Genomic DNA, 22638 nt, shown 5'->3' with positions numbered 1-22638 from the left:
AGTTTTCCTGAGGGACAGTCAGCATTTCCAGTGTGTTTTGGGAGCCCTAGGCCTCTTCCCATCCTCCTACTGCTGCTTGATCTGAAGCCTGCTGCAGTGTGAGAAGGGTTCTGTTAGCAACTTCTATGAGATTAGGATTAAGCCAAAACCAAAATGCGAGTTCAGCCTTTCTTGTCTATCCTGGTTTAAGTAACCTCTGTCTCCTCCTGCTACCCAAATCTTCTTATTGCTGCAGATGAACCCAGTGCTGGAGGGCTACGAAGACTCTTCCTTGCATCAGGAGAGGACAGGTAAGCCTCTGTTATTAAGAGTTTATATTACAGTGGTGTAACAAGGTCCCAGACAAGATTGGTGCATGGTGGGTATTGCACGTGTGTATAAGAGCTTATGGCCTCAGTAGGCCAGTCAAACACAAGGTAGGAGATTCTACTGTTGATTTTTGGAGGGCCGAAGTCATTGCATGGTGTCACACATTCATGCATTTCTTCTGGAAGCTTTACTGTCACCTCTGAAGGCTGCAAAGTGGTCCTGGCCTGTGGCATCCATTTCTACTTTCCACCGGGGACTGCCTCTGACCCTCTGCGGATCTACTTCCGAACCCTCGCTCCGGATCCTCAGTGGGTAAAGCTGAGACACCATGATGTCCTGCTAAGTACAGTCCTGGAGCTGCAGCCTCATGGAGTCAAATTCCAACAGGTGAGGACAAATCCAGGCCACCTCCTGATCAATGTGCCTCTGTGGTAGCTCAGCAGAGTCTTCTGAGAGAGTGTTGGGAGTTTTGAGACAGCTACCCCCATCACTGCTGCTTTTAAGTAGTTGCAGAACTGCCTTTCAAAGAAGCCCCACTGCAAAGACTCAGAAAGGACACGGGCAGCTTCTCTGGCACTGTGTTGGTTTGGCTCCTTTGCCTTCCCCACTGCTCCTGCTTGAACTGAGCTATAACCTTCCTCACTCACAACCCTCCTCCTGTGCCAGAGGATAAGTACTGTTCCAGCATTTGGCCTTAGCCTGCAAGGAGAATGGTTCACATCCTTCCCTAAAAGTCCAACTGTGTGGTTTTCGTTCAGGCTGGTGAGTACTTACACCACCAGCCCCATCATGGCTGACAGCAACTCGCTGCAAAAGTTACTTTGCCCTTTCTGCTCACAAACTGCTGAACTTTTCCTGCCGTTAGATTATATAGCAGACCTGACATCTCCTGTCACCTCCCTGGAGGCTGCAGAACAGAGCAGGTTCCTATCTCCTCCTCCACTCCCTACATACAAGCTGTGCTTCGCCCTCTCCCTTCTTGTCTGCACAGGAAGCCACAGAGCAGAGCTAGGCTTGGTTTTGTCCTTTCTATTGGTGTCTCACAGGAATCCTTTTTTGCCAGGAGGTGCAGATCTGGCTGCCATATGCCTCCCCTCAAACCCTTCACCAGCGTGAGGTGGTAGTTCGGACCTTCAGTGGGCAGAGCTGGAGTGATCTGAGAACAAGAGTGGAGCAGAAGAGAAAATCAAAGGTAAGCAGATCAGAATGACCAGTGACACACGTTGTTCCTGGTCCCCTCTTTGGTTTTGCCCAGCCAAAAGTGAGCCCGTTTGAAAGATCTCATGAGCTGTGTTTTGACCAGCTGCTATAAAATGTAGTGGATTTCAGCTCCAGGTTTCCTCTCTCATGGAGGTGTGTCTCCTGAAGTTGATGAGTTGCAACCTGCCATGCTTCATCCCTGTTCTAGTACTTTCATCTGCTCAGCTGTTACTGGCATTTATTTGTCTGCCTTTATTGTATTATGTTATATGCCTGTATGTGTTCTCTTTTTCCCTGTCTTCTGTTACAGAAGCATGTGGCTCACTGTAGTGTCCTTCACTTCTCTTGGTTCCTTGTTGTGTCTCGACTTGTGCAAAATGAATGCAAAGTGCCAACAGAGGGGACATTGCTCTTCTCCAGTGTGGATCCAAACATCAAAGTGACCTTTCCTCCTGGAGTCACTGAAGAGACTCGCAGTGTCAAGCTGCAGGTACTCATGCTTTAAAAAACAAGCTTTGGTAAGCCCTACTGCAGCTGTTGTCCCATGCCAAGTAGGGGAACTGAAGGTGAGATGTCCACCCTAGGATAATTTGCGTCTGACAGGGATTCTTCATGGGCTGACCCATCTCAGATCACCTTCCGCCTTAGTTTCCCTGCCTGCAAAATGGGCTGTGCTCCAAGCTGCCCTGTGTGGGAAAGGGATCTCCTTGCAGATCTGCCAGCGCTCCCTCTGGCAGATCAACAGGTGGCTGCTGTGAAGGGAATACAAGGAGATCTTGCCTCTTGTTCCCTTGCAAAACATACTGAGCCTGGCAGAACAGCTCAGTGAGTGAGATTGGGGAGGATTATTTATGTGGATCTAATTCTAAGGCCACCCCACTAAAATTAATTGTTCTGTAGAGTTGCTAGATAGTGCTAAATGCTATTGTAACCAGCTTGCCAGGTTGACACCAGTATTAGAGCAGACTTCAGACAAAGTTCACTGTGCTTCCATTTCTCACTGGGCCCTGACTCAGGAGCAGCATTTGCCTGCTGGGTGCTGAGGGAACCTAGTGAGTGATGCAGGAATTTGGGTGCCTGGCTGCTCCGCTCACCATGCTGTCTTCCATGCCCAGGTGCTGCCAGTCTCTGCAGAAGAGATAGAGGAAATCACGGCCGATGCAGGGTGCAGAGCCAGTCCCCTGCTCTGCCTCTCCCAGGACTCCCTGGTGGATTTTCTCAGGCCAGTGAGAATTCAGCTGCCCCTCCCGCCTGGGGTCACAGGTCAGTTTATTCCCAAAATTGGCAAAGAGAAGCACTGTATGTGGAAAACCACGAATGGCAAGCTGGGAATTTTGTGTGCCTCTCCTGTTAATAATAAAGCTTGCTGCTTTTCCTGGAGGAACAGCAAGGTATGTCTGCTGAGTGAGTGGTGGTGCAGGGTGGTGTGAGCTGAAGGTAGTTCAGGTCCAGCAGACCAGTGCTGGGCTTCACAGTCCAGCAGCACAAGCTGGGAGAATGGCCTTGGCAAATGGATTTCTCTGCCGAACTGCACGTGTATTTAGACTGCTGGGTTTGGTATGACAGGTTGGAGAGGCACTCCTGCTAACTGAGGAGATGCTTTGTAAAAAGGCTTTGATTCATGATTAGGAATAGCTTGAAGCAGGTAATGAAGATGCTGCCTCCAGGGGTCTGCCTTCTCTATTCCTTGCTCACGAATCAGGTGGTGAGCCACTGCAGTTCAAAGTGTACAATCATACAGTAAGCCATCTCCCACTCTGAATACTGCTATAAACAGCCTCAGCCTTGCCAGGGATTCCTCTATTTGCATGCTGAGTACCCCGTGTCTCCTAATTCCTATTTTCTTTGACCTTTCCTGGCTTTCTTGTGAAGAAGTAAAATCTTTTTGGGTGTGGCTTAGCCTTCATTGTAACACTACCTGGTATTTGTATGTCTGAAGTGCATCAGGATTGAAAAGTCTGTGGGATGTATGTTTAGAAAGAGATAGAACTTAATTAATAACTCTAGATACTGGTAATGTGAATTGTCTAATGAAGCTGTTTGTGGGAATCAGCACACTATAAGTTTAGGTCTGCATATTCTGCCAGAATAACCTGGAAGCATTGGGGTAGCCTCATTCTTTTATTGCTGCTCTTTGACCAAAGTTCAATCCTGGATGCTGAAGAGAAGGCCATGAGCCTTAATTTGGTGCTTTTGAAAAGTGAATCTTTCAAAACTGTGGCTGGGTTTGTAAAGCCATGAATAAAGGCTTCTGCTGGATATAGCATCTCTTGATCGTTGTTGTCTTTAGGGCTAAATTTAGATCGGTCAAGGCTGCATCTTCTCCATGGTGACCTGGAGGGCCAAACCTGGGATGACATTACCAGTCAGGTAGTGCTGGAATTCACCCATCTTTATGCAGTGTTTGAAGTCACCCACTTCTCCTGGTAAGTGCAGGATTAGTCCTGAGGAAAAGATGGGATGTTCCTCTGCCTTGCTTTTCCCACACTCTGACCAAGGGGTCATGCCATTAACCGTACCTATTCCCTTTTCACTTTGCAAGTCAGGCCCAGCTTAGCACTTTGTCTCTACCCATTATTTTTAACAGTCTTGTGGGTGTGATGCTGGCTTCTCTTCCTAGGCAGGATCCCTCCTTTTTCTTAATTCCTTGTCTGCCAGGTACTGGCTGTGGTACACCACCAAGACGTACATTGGAGGCATTGCCAAGAAAGTCTATGAGCGGCTGCGTATGTACCAGGTGAACTTCATTGCTCTGCAGAGGAAGAAGGACCCCGAGCAAGTCCTGCTACAGTGTGTCCCCAAGCACAAGGTCTGATCTGGGTTGCATTGCCTTGCTCCTGAGCTTCCTGGGCCTCCCTTTGTAGGATGTAAGGGCAGCAGTGCACCAAATGGTCCTGTTCACTGCCTCAGGGTCATGGCTGGGGTATGCTGTCACCACACTGTGTTGGTAGTGTGACACCAGCTCACTGGGAGCTGGGGGAAGAAGGAAAAATTCTATGCAGCAGTGGATGCCATGCAGTGATTTCCCGTCCTGTGAACCCTGAGGACTGGGCTGCTAAAATCAGCTGAGCCACAGTAACTGGCCATGTGTGTGCTGTTCGCGTCCAGTGAACATGAGGCAAAACATGTTGGCTTAAATTTCAGTCAAAGCTATTAAATTTAACATGTCACTTGTATGCTGTGGGCTAGTAGTGTGGGCAGAAGCACTGCTTTGGTTTCAGCTGGAGTGGTTAGAAATGGTAGTCTTCCCAAAGTTCCTTGCTGTTTAGAGTTCAAGCAGTGGAACAGAACATATGACCCCTCCTTAATCTGTTTCAGTGCAACAAGAGGTTAGTTTATGCTATTAGTTTGAGCTAACCTGGCTGACTTTGTATGGAAGGAGATGGGAAGCACTCATGCCTTCTCTTCTGCTGCCTCTGCTCTAGGGATATCAGCCCTCAGCCGTGTTGCTTCAGATGATAGCAAAGTAAGTGTGCATCTGTGTTTATAGAGCGCATACCTTGACAGACGGTGCAGCTCAGTGAGATGAGGGTTATTTTATCAGACTGCCAGAACTGGGCTGTGTATCCAACTCTCTGCATAATCCTCTGGTCTGGTTGCTCCTTTTTTTTGTTGTTTTTTTTCTCCTGTATTGAAATGACCTGTGGGCATAAACATCTGTAAGGATTCCTTATATCTTGGGTTCTGGGATAAAATTGTTTCCAGAGGAGGCAGCAATGGCACTCACAGAGAGATCGGGGTTTGGGGGTGTCTGTATTCCTGCCAGGGATGGTCATGGGGTGAGACAGAAGGTTTATTGTTACAATAGAAAGAAGAATAGACACCTCGGCTCTAGGCTGACTCTTGCACTGCCTCTGAGACCCCAGGTCTGACAGTGTGATCACAGGCTGCAAAGCCAAAATGAGCTTTCTGGTGTCCTCACCTGTGTGCTATTGTAGGCTTTTTGCAGAGAAAATGTCTTTTAATGGCATACTGTGAGGGGGATAAGGTAGGAAGTAGATCCCTCCCTGTCTTTGAAGGTTATTGACCTGTTAAAATGATAGAAACATTGCTGAAAATGCTTTTTTTAATGAAAGCTTTGGGATGGCCTGTCTTTGTTAGTCCACATAGGCTTTTCTGCTTTTTACTTGAAAAGAGAAATAGGGAGGCCACAAAACTCAGAGCACCACTTCCTTGTCTGTAGTGAATGTACCTGAGATAGGAGGGGGTGGGTGTTTGTTCATTTGTTTACATCCTTTCTGTGTAAAATGGACTTCCCTTATTGAAGGTGAGTGAGAGGAACATCATGGGTGTAGGAACATGGGTCGCAGGACAGATGTGCTTCAGACCAAACACGGGGTCCTGTGTTGTCATCCTTGTCAGGTTGACCCAGTGCTGAAGAAGCTGCAGGACCGCTATCGAGGACCTGAACCATCTGACATGGTGGAGATGTTTGAGGGAGAGCAATTTTTTGCAACTTTTGAGCGAGGCATCTGCATTGATATGGGTATGGTAGTACTGGACTTCTTTCTGCTCCTACCTCTTGTGCTTCTCTATCCCTAGGCATGTTTCTGCTGAGGGCTGCACTCCTCCATGGCATGCCTCTCTGTCTCCAGCTCACCCACAACTCACAGCAGCCAACCCATGGACATTGAACTTGGCACATTCTCTGGTCACGCAACGTTTCTGTCTACTTTTCCCTATGAAAGTGCTGTTTGCAGGCTTTCATTTCCTCTCATGCTTTTGTAGCCTGCAGAGGGCAATAGCCAAGTGTGTTTATTTTATGACTGATCTGGTTCTGCAGCCAGCAATGCCCTTTTCCTGGCATCTTAGATACCACACCGAAATGTTTTATGCCCCAATGTGTCTGGACCTGTTACAGCTGCAAACTGAGCCATTTTCTGCAAAATCTGAACATACAGCTCAGTTTTATTGGTGTAAATTAAGCACAACAATATGAAGAATAATAAAGGGCACTGGTCATTCAGTGGAGTTCATGAGGCCAGAGTCTGTCCCTCTGTCCTGATTTAGGCTGGACTCTAACTTAATTTCTAGATAATTAAATATATGAATGTTGTGCCTGATCATATTTTTTCCCTTTAGCTCTATTCTTATTTCTGCACCCACTGCAGAAATGGTGAAGAGATAGATGACCTATTTTTGTGCATTACAGGATGCTATTGCAGCTGATTGTACCTTCCAAGGGGTAGAATGGACCAAGAATGGGAGGCAAGTGCCAAGGATGGACTTGACTCCATCTGAATGTCTTGGCCTGCCTTGGCTTCCATTCTTGAACTTCATCTCCACCTTGTGGCCATACTCCTTTTTCACCTGGAGGACATGCTTTCTCCACAGCCAGTGTTTTGTGTATCACCCAGTGAGGAAGTGGGGATTACAATTCTTTCAGGCATGAGTAGAAGGAGTAGATAGTAGCTAGATAGTAGTATGGAGGCTGCTAGTGGATGATGGGCTGTAAGCCATGCTTGGAAGGCTGCACGCTTTTCTGCACAAGTTGAGTGTTTGCTGCTTCTCTGCACAGATCGCCCCGACTGTGTGGATGGACGTCTCTTGTTTATTTTTTACTCCCACTTGAAGAACATGAAGGAAATCTACGTGACCTCCCCTGTAGACAGGAAAGGCCAAGCTGTAAAAGGCCAGGTGAGCAACCAGTTATACTGACTTTTTGTTTCCTCCTTCATCATCATCATCACTTTTACAGTGCTCCTCACAATAATCTCTGAGCGCCGGGCATGACTCTTTACCTTCCCTCTTTTCCTTGGCTTTGCATTTCACTGAGTAAACCCTGAATAAACAAGAACACTAGTCTGGAAGGATCACTGATCACTTAGCTCTCTGACTTACATTACTGCCATTAACTCTTGGGGTGTTGGCAGTAAGTCCAGCCTTTATGGCAGAACCTAAGTGCTTCTCCCAAGTTGCACTTAATTGGGAGGCCATATTTATGGACTGAGGATAGGTGAGAAATGCTAAATTCATTCTTTCCCAGACAGAAAAGACATGGTGCAAACAGGCTTGGCCACTGTGCTTGAATCTGAGCCTCAGTGCATGCTTTCTGTTTGCAAAGGTCTCTTTCTACCGAGGGGCAGTTCCCGAGAGCATCCCTGAAGATGCCAGCAGGAGGAGGAAAGGACCAGACTCCCTCTGGCTCGCTACTCTGCCCATCAAACTGCCTGTGAGTTGTTTTGTCTACTACAGAAAAATTAATCTAGATGGGGTAAGAGCACAGCCTTTCCTGCTCAGCTAATTTTGTCTTCCTCCATGAAAACAGATGCAATGAATGACTGCAGCAAATGGCTGCCCAACCATGTCATGATGGAGATTTCCTACTCACCATGAGCTAGCTCTTCTGAAAAGAAAAGCACGATAGATTGCCTGTCAAGCACAGGCTTGTTGAATGGGTGATCAGAGAGAGTGGATCCTTTGAATGAATGAGGGATGTAGGACAGGAGGAAGCTTGCTGTAATTAAGGGAAGTGTCTGTTTTGTTTATAAATTTCTTAGTCACACAGCTCAGGCAGCAGGAAAAAAGAAAGGTCTAGGATGAGGTAGTTAGGCTGGGTTTGAATACAGGCGTTGAGTATAAGTATTCTGGTGTGAGCCACTGGCCTTTAAAGGCTTGGCTGTATGTTACAGTGAGAAATGCAACTTTTGCTTTCGGAATTTAATTGATTTTTGAGAAGCTTAAAACAATAAATACCTCTGTAGGCTGAATGCTTCTCTTGAGATCATGTGCCATGATTTCACATCCCTTTCTGGAACATGCAACCTCAACTACAAATCTAGATTAAGTGCTCTCTTACCAGTGAGGTAAATATGCTTTGAGGAGATGGTTCATTGAAAAATGCTCTGTAAAGACAAGAAAGGAAATTTCCAGTGTGAGCTATGACTGTGAACACTATGATTTGATATTCTTCAGAGGCAGTGAGCGTTGCTGGTCATTGCCACTGTGAGTGCTCCTTGCTTCTTACAGCCTGACTCTTCAGCCCCAAGATTTTCCTTCCTCCCCAGCAGGAGGAAGGAAGTTTCAGTGTAGAGACTGAATGGCCAGACACTGTCCTCTACAAAAACAATTTGTTTAGCACGTTCTCTTTCTCTCTTCTCTGTGACCCAGCGATTGAAACCCCGCTGGGCTGAGAACCCTGGTCACCTGAATGGCTTCTCCTTCCCTCCCTTGAACCTGGGCAACGCAGAGACTGGCTACCTGACACAGGCAAACTTGCTGAGCATTGCCAGGCGCATGGGAGCTGACTGGCAGACCATCGGCCTGAACCTGGGCTTGACCTATCAGCAGATTGAGCGCATAGGATACAATAACAGGTAAGATAGGACACAGTGATCAACAGTGATGCGTTATATCTATCTATCTATCTGCAGTGTGTAAGAGTATAAATTAATGTTTAGCTGGTTAAAAGTTTTCCCACTGAAATTGTTTCACTGGATTAAAGGTGGGTTGACTAATGGTTCTTCTCAAAACCTTACCTTCTTTTATGGAAAACTGATTATTTTCTCTTGCTGTTACAAAACAAAGCTTTAAGTTTGAAAAACAAAATTGGGAAATAACAAACCTGATGAGCTTTGTAGTTCAGATGAGTCACATTCCTGTTTTGTTCTGTGATCTGGATTCCTGGCCAGACTCCATCTCTGACAATGAGCAGTGGTTTATGACATTAATTGTGAATATCATCTTTATTCAAAAAGAGCTTGTGGCACGTCATGGGATATGCAGTCTGACCAAAAAGCCAGTGCAGTAGGAAAGAATGAGACTTGTTATGATCAAAGTACTGTTCCTGTGGGGAAATTACATTCAAAAGCAGAATGCTTTAATTTGATATTTTCATTAGGAAAAAATTTTCTAGAGAGATTTTAGTGCGGGAACTGCAACTCCTGCATGATGGGTGGGGAAAAGGCAGGCCCACTGAGTGCTTTGTGTGTCTAGATGGCTTCTCTGGGGCTCCAGTCATGGGCTAGGACTCAGGTAAGGCCTCTTTGGGTTGCCAGTCAGGAGAGTGTGTTGGTTACTTCCGTGCTTCCCCCTTTCTTCAGAGAGGACCTTGATAAGCAGATCCTGGACATGCTTTTCTCATGGGCTCAGCAAAACTCAGAGGATCCTGACTGTGTGAACAAGTTGATTACAGCCATGAAAGAGAGCGGCCGCCAGGACATTGCTGATGAGGTTGAAACCATCATTGAGCTGGGACGGCAGAAATACAGGGAGTCCATCCGCCGGGTGGGCTTGGAGCAGGAGAGCAGCACTGAGGACTCTGCAATAGCTATGATGTAGCACCTAGCAGAAAGAATTGGGTTTCATATGGGTTCCCTCTGTGTACCCGGAGTGACAATGTCTTGGGACTGCTCCCACCTCAAGGGCCAGTGTCTTCCCAAGGAGCTGGGCATTGATTTACCTGTGAGCAGACTACTGAGCTCTCTTGGATCTATACTCACATGCCACTCCTGCCAATCCCAGGCAGTTTAGAGTGTATTTATGAGCCTTTTCTGTACTTCCATTTCTTGACCTTGAGCTTTAGCTTTCAGAAACATGGAGAAATTCAGAGACTGAAGTGTCTGTCAGTTGAGTAGTGGGTAAAGTAGCCTTTAATGAATTAATACTCATATTATGTATATTTATTTATAACTTATTCCTGAAACTGTGTTCTGCTGGAAACACTGGGTGTGAGCATTTGGGTCTGTCTGTGCTCCAGTGCTTGATGGGAAAGCGGAGGTGCACTCGTGTTATGAAGGCCTATGGTACGGGGGGGACTGTGTGTTTTGCTCACATGAAAATGTGAACTGTATTCCCCATGAAAATGTTTTCTGTTTTCTGCCAAATCTCTTCCAGTTCCCTCAAGCCCAAAACAAAACCTAAGTATTGCTGGGGAAAAGAGAAGAAATTAATTTCTAGCAAAATTGCTGTTGTTTTTTGGTTTTGCTCCAAAAGCTATTTTGGAACAAATAAAATTTCACATTGTCCTTAGGCTGCTGCACCTGCCAGGCTTTTTAGATGACACCTACGTGCTGCTGGTCTTTGACAGAGTTCCAGTTTTATTTTACAAATAAGTAAAAATCCATAACCTTGCTGTTCTGGGAGAGACCCTAATTTGAAAGTAAAATTTCCCTTGCAGTTTCAAAGGGATATTCCTCACATCCTCCCAGTGAAATATGCCTGCGCAGTAGTGAAGGTGTGACCCCTCATGAAGTTTGGTGAAAAGCATGTATTAAATTTGCATTTAAAAAACTGGTCTGACCAGCTGTGAAATAGGCATTTGTGGGATTGGCGTGAAGTGTGCTGAGCTAATCTCCCAGTTTTGCAGGCTGAACATCATGTATAAGGCTGGAAGTGTTTATTGCTTTTTAACTGCTCAGCCATTGAGTACTGAGGTGCCCTTCTCTTCCTGTTCCCCATCTCATAAAGGGCCTCAATCCACTAGTGACAGTGGGAAATTTCATGCAAGCTTTTTGAAAGACTACTGTCATCTACGTAATTCAATTCTTTCAAGATAGGTTTGGATTCAGCATAACTCTCTAAGCAATATTTAAAGGGCTATTCTCAGTCTGAAAAATGAAAGTCTGTATAAAAATGCCAGGTTGCAACACCCAAAGTCAACCTGCAGCCACAGGTCTGAGAAATCCTGGTGTCTTCTTCCCCCCATGAAGAATCATCAGTGGTTTCCCTGATGCTGTGTTTCAGACCTGCCATCAGTACTATTCAGAGAGGCATAAAATCGTTCTGCTTTTTTTTTTTTTTTTTTTTTTTAAGGACAGTCTAACATCTCAGGCCATGGAGTGATTAGCGTCTGGTCCAGAGCACTGGACAAGGACTTGCAGACTTGAGTTGTCACCTTGGGCCTAGGGACTTCCTCAGCTCTGATTTCTTAGGCCATGGTGCCCCTCAGGTCTCATGTTGTGTTCAAGTCAGCAGTTCTCTTTTGAGTGTACGTTTTCTCTGGTAGTCTGTGTCATATGTTCTCATCTGTAATTCTGATGTATGCCAACAAGGTATTTGTTCTTTCCTCCAGTTTTGGAGAGATGCATTTGGGCATATTGCTCTCACTGGGAATAAAATAAGAACTGTTTCACAGCATGGTCTGCTAATCCATAAATGCCTCGAGGTATTAGACAGAGCCAGGTCCCTTTAAACTTGCTGGCAGAAAGACATGGGTGAGCTTGGCTGTGCTGCACAGAAATGGGAGAAGAGCTCTTGTTTGGGTACCGCTGCCTGCAAAGAGCAGGACAGACTGCAGCTGAGTTAGTGGTACCCGTGTAGCTTGGCTTGGCTGCAGTGGGGCTAAGCCGGGAAACACAACATTTGGGGCATGGGTTTGACTAGCTGAGCATATGACTAGGGTCTAGGAAGCAACAAGGCTAATCTAGAGGGGACAGTGTGTAGGTTTAGCCTGGCCTCCAGTGAAAGTGCAGGAGGCTTTTGGCTAGGCAAAGCTATGCTAAGGACGTCTACAGGTACCATAAGGTAGCATCCACAGCTACAGCGGGATGAAGCTAGGCTGCATGTAGCTTTCCGTTTGTGATGGCCAGGCAACAGCTGAGTTAGGCAATGCCAAAATAAGGGGTGGGTAGGCTGGACTCTATGGAGGGCTCATCCAGGCATCAGCAGAGCTACAGCTCTTCCAGACAACAGATAGATCAGGCTAGGAGAGAGGGAGGTTAGTGCTAGGTGTTTAGGTTACTCTAGGTATGGGCTACAACCAGGCTAAGCGGTAGGAGGTACCCTAGACAGTATTATCAGTAGAACAGCTCTTCAGGATTTGGGCCAGTAACTTAAGGAAAGTAAAGTAACTACCCCAGACAAGTATTGTTATCTCCAGTCTTTAACTGCTGAGTGGCAGCTGCTGGGCTGGGCTGCCTTGCTGGCACCTGGTTTTCTCCTTGCAATGACACTGAAGCAAGCACCCCACTGAGGATACGGAGGTGCTAGCAGGAAATCAGAGCAACCGACTGATTGTTCTTTCCTTCAGCTGACTTGGCAGCAAATATTTAAGCTGGATGAGAGTCAACAGAAAGCACGTTATTTTCAGGTGTGTTATCTTTATCAATAATCTCTTCGAGCCACAGTAACTCCTTTAGAAGCCTGTAGCTGCTATGGCCAGGAAACACTGATTACAGCTGCAGTAGATGGTTGAAGCAGCAAAGAAAAACCAACATGGCATTCATCTTTTGAATCAAAAGATTGCTTTCCTTTCTGGCTTCTTTCATGAATTCATCACATACTGGAGTAGTCCCTTTCCAGCTATCTGGCTTTTCCTGGTGCCTATTAGGCACCTTACAGTGTCCTACTGATGATGTGGAAGATTTTGTGGTTTTTACTGTGCACAATCTTGATGTGTCCAAAATTCCCCCAAATAAATTTCAACCAGGAAAAGCCTGCTTACAAAAAAATTCAAAATTAAAGGGAAATTGTTTGGGAGCAGGAACGTTTTTTCTCTTCCTTTTGTGACTGTAACTTCTGTACCTCTTTAACTCTCATAATTAAACCCTTTTCTACATCACAAACTTGCAGATCTCCAACAGAATGACCAAGTGGTCCTGGGAGGTGAGCAGTGTGTTTCCCACATACCATCCTCCACTTCCAGGTTCTGCTAACCACGCTGGTCCTCTAGCTGCTAGGAGACAAATTCAGGCAAGATGCTTCCAGCCCCTTAATAAAAGAAATTACTGAGAAATGAAAGCCTGGGCAAAGCTGAAATCAGTTTATTAATTCTATAAAAAACACAAGGCACAGCCTGACTATATCCTGCAGGGGGTTAAACTGTTTACATGGCCCGGGCAGTAAAATGCTGTATAATTCCCAGTAAAAGACCTGAAGGGAATAGGAAGGTGGGAGGGAGTCCACAGGAGCTGTGCTCAGTTTGTCTGCTGTGGCCAGACAACAATATCGTAAAATTCAGCACATCCATAGGATTGCTCTGATCAGGGAAAGGACATACCTGTGGTATGTTGAGGACTGGATGGTTCAGCCATGAACCTACTGAACTTGATAGAAAACTGAGGGAGTATTAGACGATACCCTGCCAATTGATAAGATTTCCTGCTGTTTGGTATCCTACAGTGTCCATACTCGACAGTGTCATGCTGCTGTTGCTTTTAAAAGGGAAGGGAAATCTGATGGTCCTTAAATTCACTGTTTTCCTCCAAAAGGAGGATCACAGTAAGTTAAGAGCCTTTAAAGCCAAGAGTAGCTTTCCCTGGGAAGGGTGGAGGGCTGGTTTTCAGACAGTGGTGCATCAGAGCCCCAGCCCAGGGCTGCCTTGAAGTGAGTCCACCATGCTTATCAGTTATATGTTGTTAAAATGAAGAAAACAGCCTTTGCTACAACTAAGCATGTGTCCATTTCCTGAACACTGCAGAAATGAACTGTATGTTCTTAAAGCACTGTTTTCTGTAAATCTGTGTGTCTTGAAAATCCACAGGAAGAGTTTGATGCTTGTTCAAGTTCTCAGCCACCTTGAAGGAACTTGGTGACTGGGAAAGGTAGAAACCAGGTAGGCACCATGACAATGGAGAATTTAGCCTATACCCTGCCTGCCTTGCAGTAGGTCTGTAGGTTGAACCCATGCAGAGGTTGCTTTGGGAGGCTGGGGCTAAGATCCTTCTGCTTGGTTTGCTCATTGAACACTCGTGCAGTTCTCGTCTTTTCCAGACAGGAGATATAGTGGATCTGGAAAATGTACAAGGGGCAAGAAGGATGCTCAGAGACGAGTACTACAGAGTATTTTGAATTCTTTTTACAGGAGAGTATTACATCTGGGAAAGGATGAAGACTGTGAATAGATGATTGCCATCCACTGTTTGTCAACTAGGTGGCACCAAATTAAATAATCCAACATCACCTGCAAATAAGCAAAAGGAGGTACTTTTTTCCTCACTGTGCATTGTTCTAACGCTGACTCATTGCTGTGAGATGTTTGAGGCCAAAATGTAAATGCTGTGTTCAGAAAGTAATTGGTTAAATTGGTGAGAAAAAGATCCTCTAAAAAGCAAACGAATATGGAAAGGTGAATGCATTCCCACATGGAAGGAGTGAGAGATTGGGGCTGCCTTTCTCAGGCAGGAGATGAATAAAACAGCAGCAACAGAGTATGTGGAGAAACAAAGCAGGCAGAGGAGGCAGATCAGATATCTCTACTTGCTTTCTCTAGAAAGGCAAGATGGTTGCAAGTCTTGCTTCTGCTTCTGCTGAAGCTGCCCTATGGATAAGGGGAGATCATGCTTGCATGCACTGGAGCTGGCTCTTGCCTGGACGCCTTGGAACCATGTGGCCGAGCTTTGCTCCTGGATTGAGCATTTCAGTGGTGACCCATATCAACCCAGGCAGCACTGCCCAAAGGAAGAGATGGGATTTCCACCCTGGACATGTTAAGCTTGAAAACCTCCGCTCCGCCTTGTTTTCACTGCATCTCAGCAGAGAGCTGCAGCTGGAGGTATCTCCGGACATCTCCTGGCTGGGGACACAAAGTCCCACGCACTGGGTCATTGTTCCCATGCGCTGGGTCACCAGGTGGAGCCACATCTTGGGGCAGGCCCTGTGTGGCCATCAGATGCTGGGTCGCAGGAGGCCACCAGAGAATATAAATTGGTCACAGGGGATATGGGACAGCCTCACATGTCACAAAGAAGTTGGGCAGGTCTGATTTAGCTAATGGGATATGAGAGACTGAGGGATGCTGTCTGCAGACATTTAGTGAGTTTAGCGAGTGACTTGGGAAAACCGCAAGCTAATATTCCTCATCTTTTAGTTGCTCAAGCTGCTGTAAGTTTCCAGGCTTTCACCACCCTGTCAGCCCTCTGCTTGAACCAGCAAAGGTAAACCTTGGTATTTCTAACAAAAACACAAATAGCTTGAGAAATTTTTTGAGTTTTCTTCCTTCCTAATGCAGAAAACCTTTTTCCTGATTAAAAAAAGGTACGAGGGTGCTGCAGGTCCACCTTTGGGACAGCTCCAAGGCAGCACCAAGAGCTCAAAGCTTTGGGTATGAACAGGAGGTGGCAGTACACAGTGATCTGAGTAACCCCAGATGTGTCCCAGCCAGGAGGGCTCTGCCAGGTCTCTGCCATGGGCCAGACCTGGTCTTCTGGAGGTATTTAGCATCACCAGGTTTAGAAACAGCAAATCTACATGTCCAGGAGAGAGTGGGGCTCAGGCAGGGGGTGGCTGCAGCCCCTATGGAGATACCCATCTCTCCCCACTGTGTGAAGAAGGGACCTGGCTGATGAACCTGGGTAGCTAGGCTTCTAATTATGCTTTGTGGGACTGATGAAGAGAAGCTTTACATTACAGTGAGAATTAGGACAGGAGAGGTGGCTGAGGGAGGTGGTAACAGGATAGCTGGGTGAGGACGTGAGCCTAGGTATGAATCTTCACCTTGCTGCTTCTTCAGCCCAGTCCTCAGAGGATTTCACTCCCTCTGGAAGCAGCAGTGGCTCGGGACAAATGTTTTCAGTTTTCTTCCCTCCAGCTTGGAGAAAAAGGAAATCCTTGTGGTTCTTAACTTCTCCCCAAGGCCAGAGCTGAGAATAAACAGAGGTTGTGATGCTGGTTGTAGCTGCTCCCTCCCAAGACGGCAGGTTTGACTCCTGGGGCTTGGCACATCCTTCATGCACTGCAGGAGCATCAGGCTGAGTGACAATCCCAGCGAGGCTTGCATCCTGCTGCACTGAGGAGCAAGAAAACACAGTGTCTCCCCCCTCAAAAATCCCTTACCACAGATGATTTGGTCACAGCCTGGGCAGGGAAAAAAAGATCCTGCTGCTTAAACAGGCTATTTGGTGACAACTGCTATACATCAATGATGGCTGGAGGGCAGAGGCAGTCACAAATGGACCCATCAGCTTTTTGGTGTCCCAAAACAACATGTCCCTGAAGGAGCTGGTGAGGCAGCGAGCCTGGAAAGCCATGGTTTTCCCTGCAGGTCAGGCCATTTCATTTTCATCCATAGCAGGATAGCAGTGTCCTCGGTGTCCACTTCACCCTCCAGCTTGGCAGCACGGAGCCATCTCACATTTCTGCCCCTGAGAAACAGCAAAGCAGGTTAATGCAGCTGCAGATTTCCCTTGGTTGTTTGCTGGTGCTGGAAGGGCAGATGAACGAGCTGTGGACAGTGGGGAACAACATAAAATCCCAGAGCAAATGGCACCATTTGGGATTGCTTGGCCACACACCCCAGGGAAGGAGAGTGATGCTCTCTATCCTGCAATGCCCCATAAATCTGACACCACATCTGCATGGGGGCAGATGCAGATAGTGGGATGCTGTCGGGCAATTTCTCCCTGGGATGAGGGGGTAAGCCCTGCCGAAAGGCTCCTGTGGCAATAGGCAGCTCCAGTTGTGGGCTCCCCGCCAGCAGCTGTGCCCGGAGTGGGATCTGGAGGCTGATCTCGCAGCCAAGACAGCACCATTCATCGGCACTCAATAAACAAAAGTGCCTTGCTGTTTTATCTGGGAGATAAGCATTCATGGCATGAGATTGCTTTCCCTTGCACTCTCTGCTGAGTGTGGGCACCTGCGTCAGCTGCCAAAGGAGCCAGGGCACTGCTGTGGTGGGACATGCTGCAGACAGGCGTGCAGGAACGGGGGCTGCTGGGTGTCAGGCAGCCCTGAGGCTGAAGCCCCATGGGTGCTAGGCATGGCAAGATGCTGGTGTGTACTGGAGGTTGCCAGTGCTGTGGGTTGTGTTTTGCAAGCCAGCTCATGAGACACATTACCTGTTAGCACTCCAGGGTCAACACTGCGCTCTAAAAGTCACTTACAAAGGGAAGAAAATTCTACTGTTATGCCTTTTTGGCTCCTTGATGATCAATGATGGAAGCCTCAAAGCTTTTTCTTTGGGTTTTTTTTTTTTTTTTTCAGAGATTACATTGCCGAGCCTTGATTTCCCTGCTTTTGCTGGAGAAAAGCGGCAGGAGAGTTAGCTGGTGGGAATTGAGGAACACTTGTGTGCCTTAAGCATCAGGGACTTTCCTCCCACTATTTGTTAGGCATTTAAATCAAGCAGCTACTAAGATGTCTGCAACCTTCTTCCAAGGAGTGATGGCCAGAGGGGACAGACAGACCATGTGTGCTGGTTCACCTGCATGGTCTTGCAGCCTTGAGCTCTTGGGGACAACAGACCCAGGCTTGGGGTAGAGCTGTCCCCTTCCCACACCCCCTTCACTCTTCAGCTGCATCCACATCCCCTCTCACTTCTGTAATGTCAAGTTGTCTGCACAGAAAATGAAACCAGACCTGCTGGGTCAATGGTTTCTGGGTGATTCCTGGCATCCAAGCTGACTGCCAGCTGTGGATCTGTTCCACATTTGTTCCCTTTATTCATACCATTTGGCTGTACTCTCAGCAGTTGGATGCTGGATGCCTCCCCTATCACCTCTGTGCTGTTACCTTTGGCAACGCATCCTGTGGTCCCAATGGAGAACAAGATCAGGCTCGGCTGAGATTAATTTTTCCAGAAAACAACATTGACCAGTGCTAATTATATGTTACTGCCTCTTCAATCTTTATCAATTAAATCATCTACCAGTGCTCTGATAATCACGTCCAGGATGGCCACCGGGCCAAGGGAGTAGTGACCAAACTTGTCCGATTTGGCTTTTTTAAGCATTGGTTTAATACCCACACTCATAAGGCACTTGGGGATTTCACAGTGCTCCACAATTTATTAAAACAGAAAGCAATACAAATGGGGAAGGAAACTGAAAAACGCGACCTTGTGAAAGCTTTTCTTTGCCAGCAGACTGAACTTGACCTGTGTGCTTGGCAGGGCTAAACCAGCCAATGGCCTCTCTGGCAGCTGGGCTGAAAGCAGTGCCGGATTTTGAGACTCATGTAGGGGCAGCTTTATGACAAACTGAGCACAAACCTGGTGTAACGATCCCATAGGTACCATGATGATGATGATGTTGCCTTGTACAGGAGGTCCTAAGCTCTGCTGTTCACCTCGTATCAAACACAGATATTGCTGCTTTTGAAACTCCACTTTGTACCAAACGCTTTTAAATCTCTCTTGTGTCTGTCAGAAGAAAAAATTTGTGTCTGAGAGCAGCGGAAACCTTGACAACCTGGCACTCGCTGAATGTGAACTTTCTTCCTCTGCTTTTTTTATCCCCTCTCTTAAAGGCTGCCGGAAGAAATGGGTCCTTTGCGCTATGCAGGTTACAAACAGCAGTTGTTTTTATGCAGCAGAACCAAAAATAAAAATGAGTGATTGCAGTCCTCTTAAAACTCAACGTAAAGCTGGATGGCATTAACCTCTTCTTTGCCAGGGGATGGTACTGTCCTACCAGCACATCTACGGGATGGCACTTTATGATAAATGGTAAAATCTATCCCCCTCAATCCACACTGAGTTCAGTTCAGCTTTTGTCCGAGCTGGTACAGCGCAGTGAAACCTACCAAAGCCTTTGCAAAACAGGGCAGAGCGGGGACCCACCACCACCAAGGAAGGGGGTGGGAAGGAGTTATGCCGCTGGTGAGTGGGAAGGGGTGACCACAGCTCCCCCCAGCTCTGTTGCCCCGTTCCCCGAACTAGGGAAGCCCTGTGTCAGAGTCCACCAGCGCCTTCCCAAGGACGTGGTGGAGACAAGGCTGTGGGGTTGGATAGACTATGCCAGTGGCTCCCTGCCCACAGCACTTGCATTTTGCTCCTGTGATGATCCCCATCCAGTACACACCAAAAAAATGGCCGTGACGCACCAGTCTCCTTCCTCGGTCAGGCACCACCTTTCTGGAGTGAGCTTTGTCACCTCCTGTGCTGTATCTTCTTGTGCTTTGCCCAGCCCAGGTTGAAAAGTGCACGAGCTGCTCCCTTTTTCACCTACATCCAACTCATCAGCACTGGCTTCCGATGCTTCACCGACCTCTGGTTTACATCTTCTTCTCACCTTGGGTTGCAGGTCCCTGGCTGTGATAACAAGCTCCAGGTGTGTGCACAACTGATGTTTCTGGGCTGTTCATCATGACTCCATACAGTTGTCGCTTCTCCCATGTACACAGTCTCCTCATTAGCTTGACACACTCCACCACCCTTGTAGTCGCTCTTCTCTGATCATCTCCAACTCATTGCACCAGCTGTGTGTTTGTGCTCCGCTGGCTCCCGTGAGCCTTCGGTGCAGAGCTGGTAACCCCATGCTCGCTGCGTCTGTCATAGCGTGGTGGTGCCCAGTGCTGGTGAGCCATGAGGGATGCTCTTACATCGTACTGCTCTTACAGACGCGCTCCCTGGAGATCTTTTCCTCTTCACTCGGTGGTGTCATGCCTGTGGCTGCCATCCCAAGGAGGCACAGAGATCTGGCTGGCTACCGCTGTCCTCCTCGCCTTCTTGCTTAGTTTCCAAAGCCCACTGAAACGGTCTCCGCGGATGTTCTCATGCGAGGACTCGGCCCCGTTACGCTCCTGAAACCGTGAGGGAGCCTATTAAACCTGAAGGTGATGCCCGCCTGTGGCCCAGAGGCTCTCCAGCGGAGCAGCAGGCGGCACAGCACGGTGACCCAACCGCCCACAACTGGCTTGGTCCTTATTTTGAAGGGAACGACAGATTTATTATTCCCCCTCCACCCCCCCAATCTTCACTCGTCCCGCCGTTCCACCCACCCTTGTGCCGCTCCGCCGGCTGCCTGCAAGATGGCTGACGGGCGGGGTGAGGGAGCGCGCACCGCGCCCTGCGGCGGGGCGAGGGCTGTTTGCTGTCGGAGGGGAGGGCAGAGACACCCCCGCTCCCCCGCCGCGGCTCTCGACGCCGGGGCACGCTGCGCCCCAGGGAGGGCCAGGCCGGGGGAGGCCGCGGCGAAGGCCCGGCCGCCCCGGCCCGCGTTGCCACGGCGACGCGGCGGCCGCCCCGGCGGGGAGGGCCCGGCGCCGGCGGCGGGCTTTCCTGCGCCGGGCGCGGCCAGCGGGGGCAGAGCTGAGCCGGGCCGGGCCGCGCCGCGCCGAGGAGCTCCGCACCCCGTGCCGCACCGGCCTCCGGCCCCGGCGGGAATCCCGCCGCCGCCCCCGCCCCGGACCGGTAAGTGCGAGCGCGGCCCCTCCGCGGCCCTCGGGAGGCGCCGCCGGGGGTCCCGGCACCCCTCCGGCCGCCGCCGGGCTGCGGCTCGCCTTCCCCGGCCTGGCCCCTGCTGCACCGGCCCCTTCGTCTCTCGCCCCGGCCCCTCGCTTCAGGGGTGTGCCGGGCCCCCTTCCCGCACCTCTGGTCCCTGGGGGGCCGGCCCCTCACCCGGGGGGCTGCGGGCTGCCCTGGCCCCCCCCTCCTCTCCCCGGGGGGTGTAAGCCCTCCCGGCCCCCTCGCCTGCTCCCCTCACCCTGGGATGTGCCGGTCCCCCCGGCCGGCCACTCCCCTCATCCCGGGGGGTGGGGGTCCCTCTGCCCGAATTTGGGGCCGGGGGCGCAGGTGCCCGTGTGTCAGAGCCGAGCCCGGGGGGGATCGCCCCGTGGCCCCGCGTTGCTGGGCTCGCCCTTGCCGGGCGTTGGGGGCTGTAGCGGTGTCACCCTTCCTCTCCCCGCCCTCGCCGGGGAAATCGTGGGTGACACGTGTGCGGTTTCAGCCGTGTCCTTCAGTGCCCCTGAGCTGCTGCTTTTTATATCAAAAGCGACTTGCATGTTTCTCCGGGACTCCTGACTGCTGGGGTGATCTGTAGGATCGTAGCCTCTGGCCGCCCCGGTCGCGGGGCAGCGTCCTGCATCCCTTCCAGGCTCTACTAAGCCAGATCTGGGCCTCTCTGAGGTAGGTCAAGGTTATTGTGCTCTTTCTCCCGTGGATGGGGAACATGCTGATGTGGATAGGCTGTGGCATCTCCTCAAGGTCACCCTGGGAACTGGACCCCAAGCATCCTCTCCTCTCTTGCTGCGCTCTCCGGAGCTGCCAGGCTCCTGCTGGGCAAGGGCGCAGTGGTAGAAATCGGATTTTCCAGTGCCTCAGGCCTCTCTCCTGCAGGGCTTCTCAGCTTTTAGTTTCTACTCCTTGCCAGGCTGTCAGTAACAAACGTCAGAGCAGGATCCCAGCTATATTTCTTTGGCCTAATATGTTTTAGGTATTAGGTGTTTACAGTTAAAGACTCGGTGTTTTTACCGTAGCACGTTCATCTCCGAGAGTCTCGCTGCTGTTAGGGCTCTCGTGGCGTGGCTGCTGCTGTTAAGACTGTATCTGCAGTGATTTTGATCACTGCAAGTCACTGTGGCTTTGCCTGTCAAAAACTCACTTCTTGGCAATGGCAAGCAAAAGGCAATCGGACTGGAGTGGTACTCGGCTGATAATGATATATAGCGTGGGGCTTGGATGGCGGTTGTCTGCTTGTCCTTGGCTTGTGTTTTGCTTTCCAGGCAAATAAAGGTATAGACGAGGTCTAATAGGAGGGGTTACTGTAACCTCTTCACCAGAAAATAAATTCCCTTTGAATGTCTTGCCTGTAGAATTTTTAACTGTGCGCTACTACTGCTTCTCATTCTTCACATGGGTACAATTTTTCTCCTGGTGCTGTGCCCTTAGGCTCATTCGTTCACTGAGTGCCCGTCATAGTACGGAGCGTTACGTTTTGAGGGCGATGGTGATTGGTGGCAGAGATGGATGGCCGAGTTGGAACAGGGAGCAAATCTGTGTCGTAAATTGGAGCCCGGCACTGCTCTGAAGGGAAGTCTGCAGTCTTGGTTGATGCCCAGCAATCTTGTTAATGTCTTACTAAGATGCCAGGGCCCTAGAAGATCCTCCTGATGCCATTTTAAGAAGAGGTAGTGTGCTGTATTAAGTTACTAGGAGGTAGAAATCACTGACAGCCTGTCAGCACCATTTGCTCCCCTTTTCCTGCCAAGATTTAAATTAGTGTGCAAGATGAGGGAAGTATGTACCTGGCTGGCCAAGGTGATAGCAGCACGTACACATGGAATTAGTCCCCCTGCTCGCTTGCGCATCGCACTTTTTGTTGTAGGTCTCTAGCAGGGCAAAGTTGTGATGGAAAGAAGGGACCGAGACACAGTGGCTGGGGTTTGGTGTCCCTCAAAGCCTGGGAGCCATGAGGATTTGAAGCTGTGCCCTGATGAGGATATTATAGTGAGGAAAGTCTCGCTTAGGAGCTGTAAGCATTTCATGTGCCTATACAGCTGTTCTTGCGTAACTGTTGTCACGCTGAGAATTGTAAA

The 22638-nt window shown here is 48.9% G+C and overlaps 1 protein-coding gene across 4 annotated transcripts in view; it reads left to right on the top strand.

The window, feature by feature from the left end:
* The window catches only part of LOC126046904 (mitochondrial glutamate carrier 1-like), a 78389-nt gene that overhangs the window by 5975 nt on the left and 49776 nt on the right, over positions 1 to 22638 (top strand). For 2 of the 4 annotated variants that reach the window (XM_049819894.1, XM_049819895.1), the window contains exons 5-16: positions 236 to 290; positions 495 to 696; positions 1373 to 1501; positions 1820 to 1999; positions 2625 to 2772; positions 3800 to 3935; positions 4168 to 4318; positions 5872 to 5995; positions 7028 to 7146; positions 7574 to 7681; positions 8620 to 8825; positions 9552 to 14370. In XM_049819894.1, coding sequence (XP_049675851.1) covers positions 236 to 290; positions 495 to 696; positions 1373 to 1501; positions 1820 to 1999; positions 2625 to 2772; positions 3800 to 3935; positions 4168 to 4318; positions 5872 to 5995; positions 7028 to 7146; positions 7574 to 7681; positions 8620 to 8825; positions 9552 to 9789 — 1796 coding nt within the window. In that variant the 3' untranslated portion in view covers positions 9790 to 14370. Of the gene's footprint in view, positions 1 to 235; positions 291 to 494; positions 697 to 1372; positions 1502 to 1819; positions 2000 to 2624; positions 2773 to 3799; positions 3936 to 4167; positions 4319 to 5871; positions 5996 to 7027; positions 7147 to 7573; positions 7682 to 8619; positions 8826 to 9551; positions 14371 to 20392; positions 20516 to 21095; positions 21230 to 22638 lie in introns of those variants that run through there. The other 2 variants (XM_049819897.1, XM_049819896.1) reach the window with 2 other exon arrangements.

This window comes from Accipiter gentilis, chromosome 17 (assembly GCF_929443795.1).
Source record: "Accipiter gentilis chromosome 17, bAccGen1.1, whole genome shotgun sequence".
NCBI classification, from domain to species: Eukaryota; Metazoa; Chordata; class Aves; order Accipitriformes; family Accipitridae; genus Astur; species Astur gentilis.
This window is presented reverse-complemented; position numbering and strand designations above follow the sequence as displayed.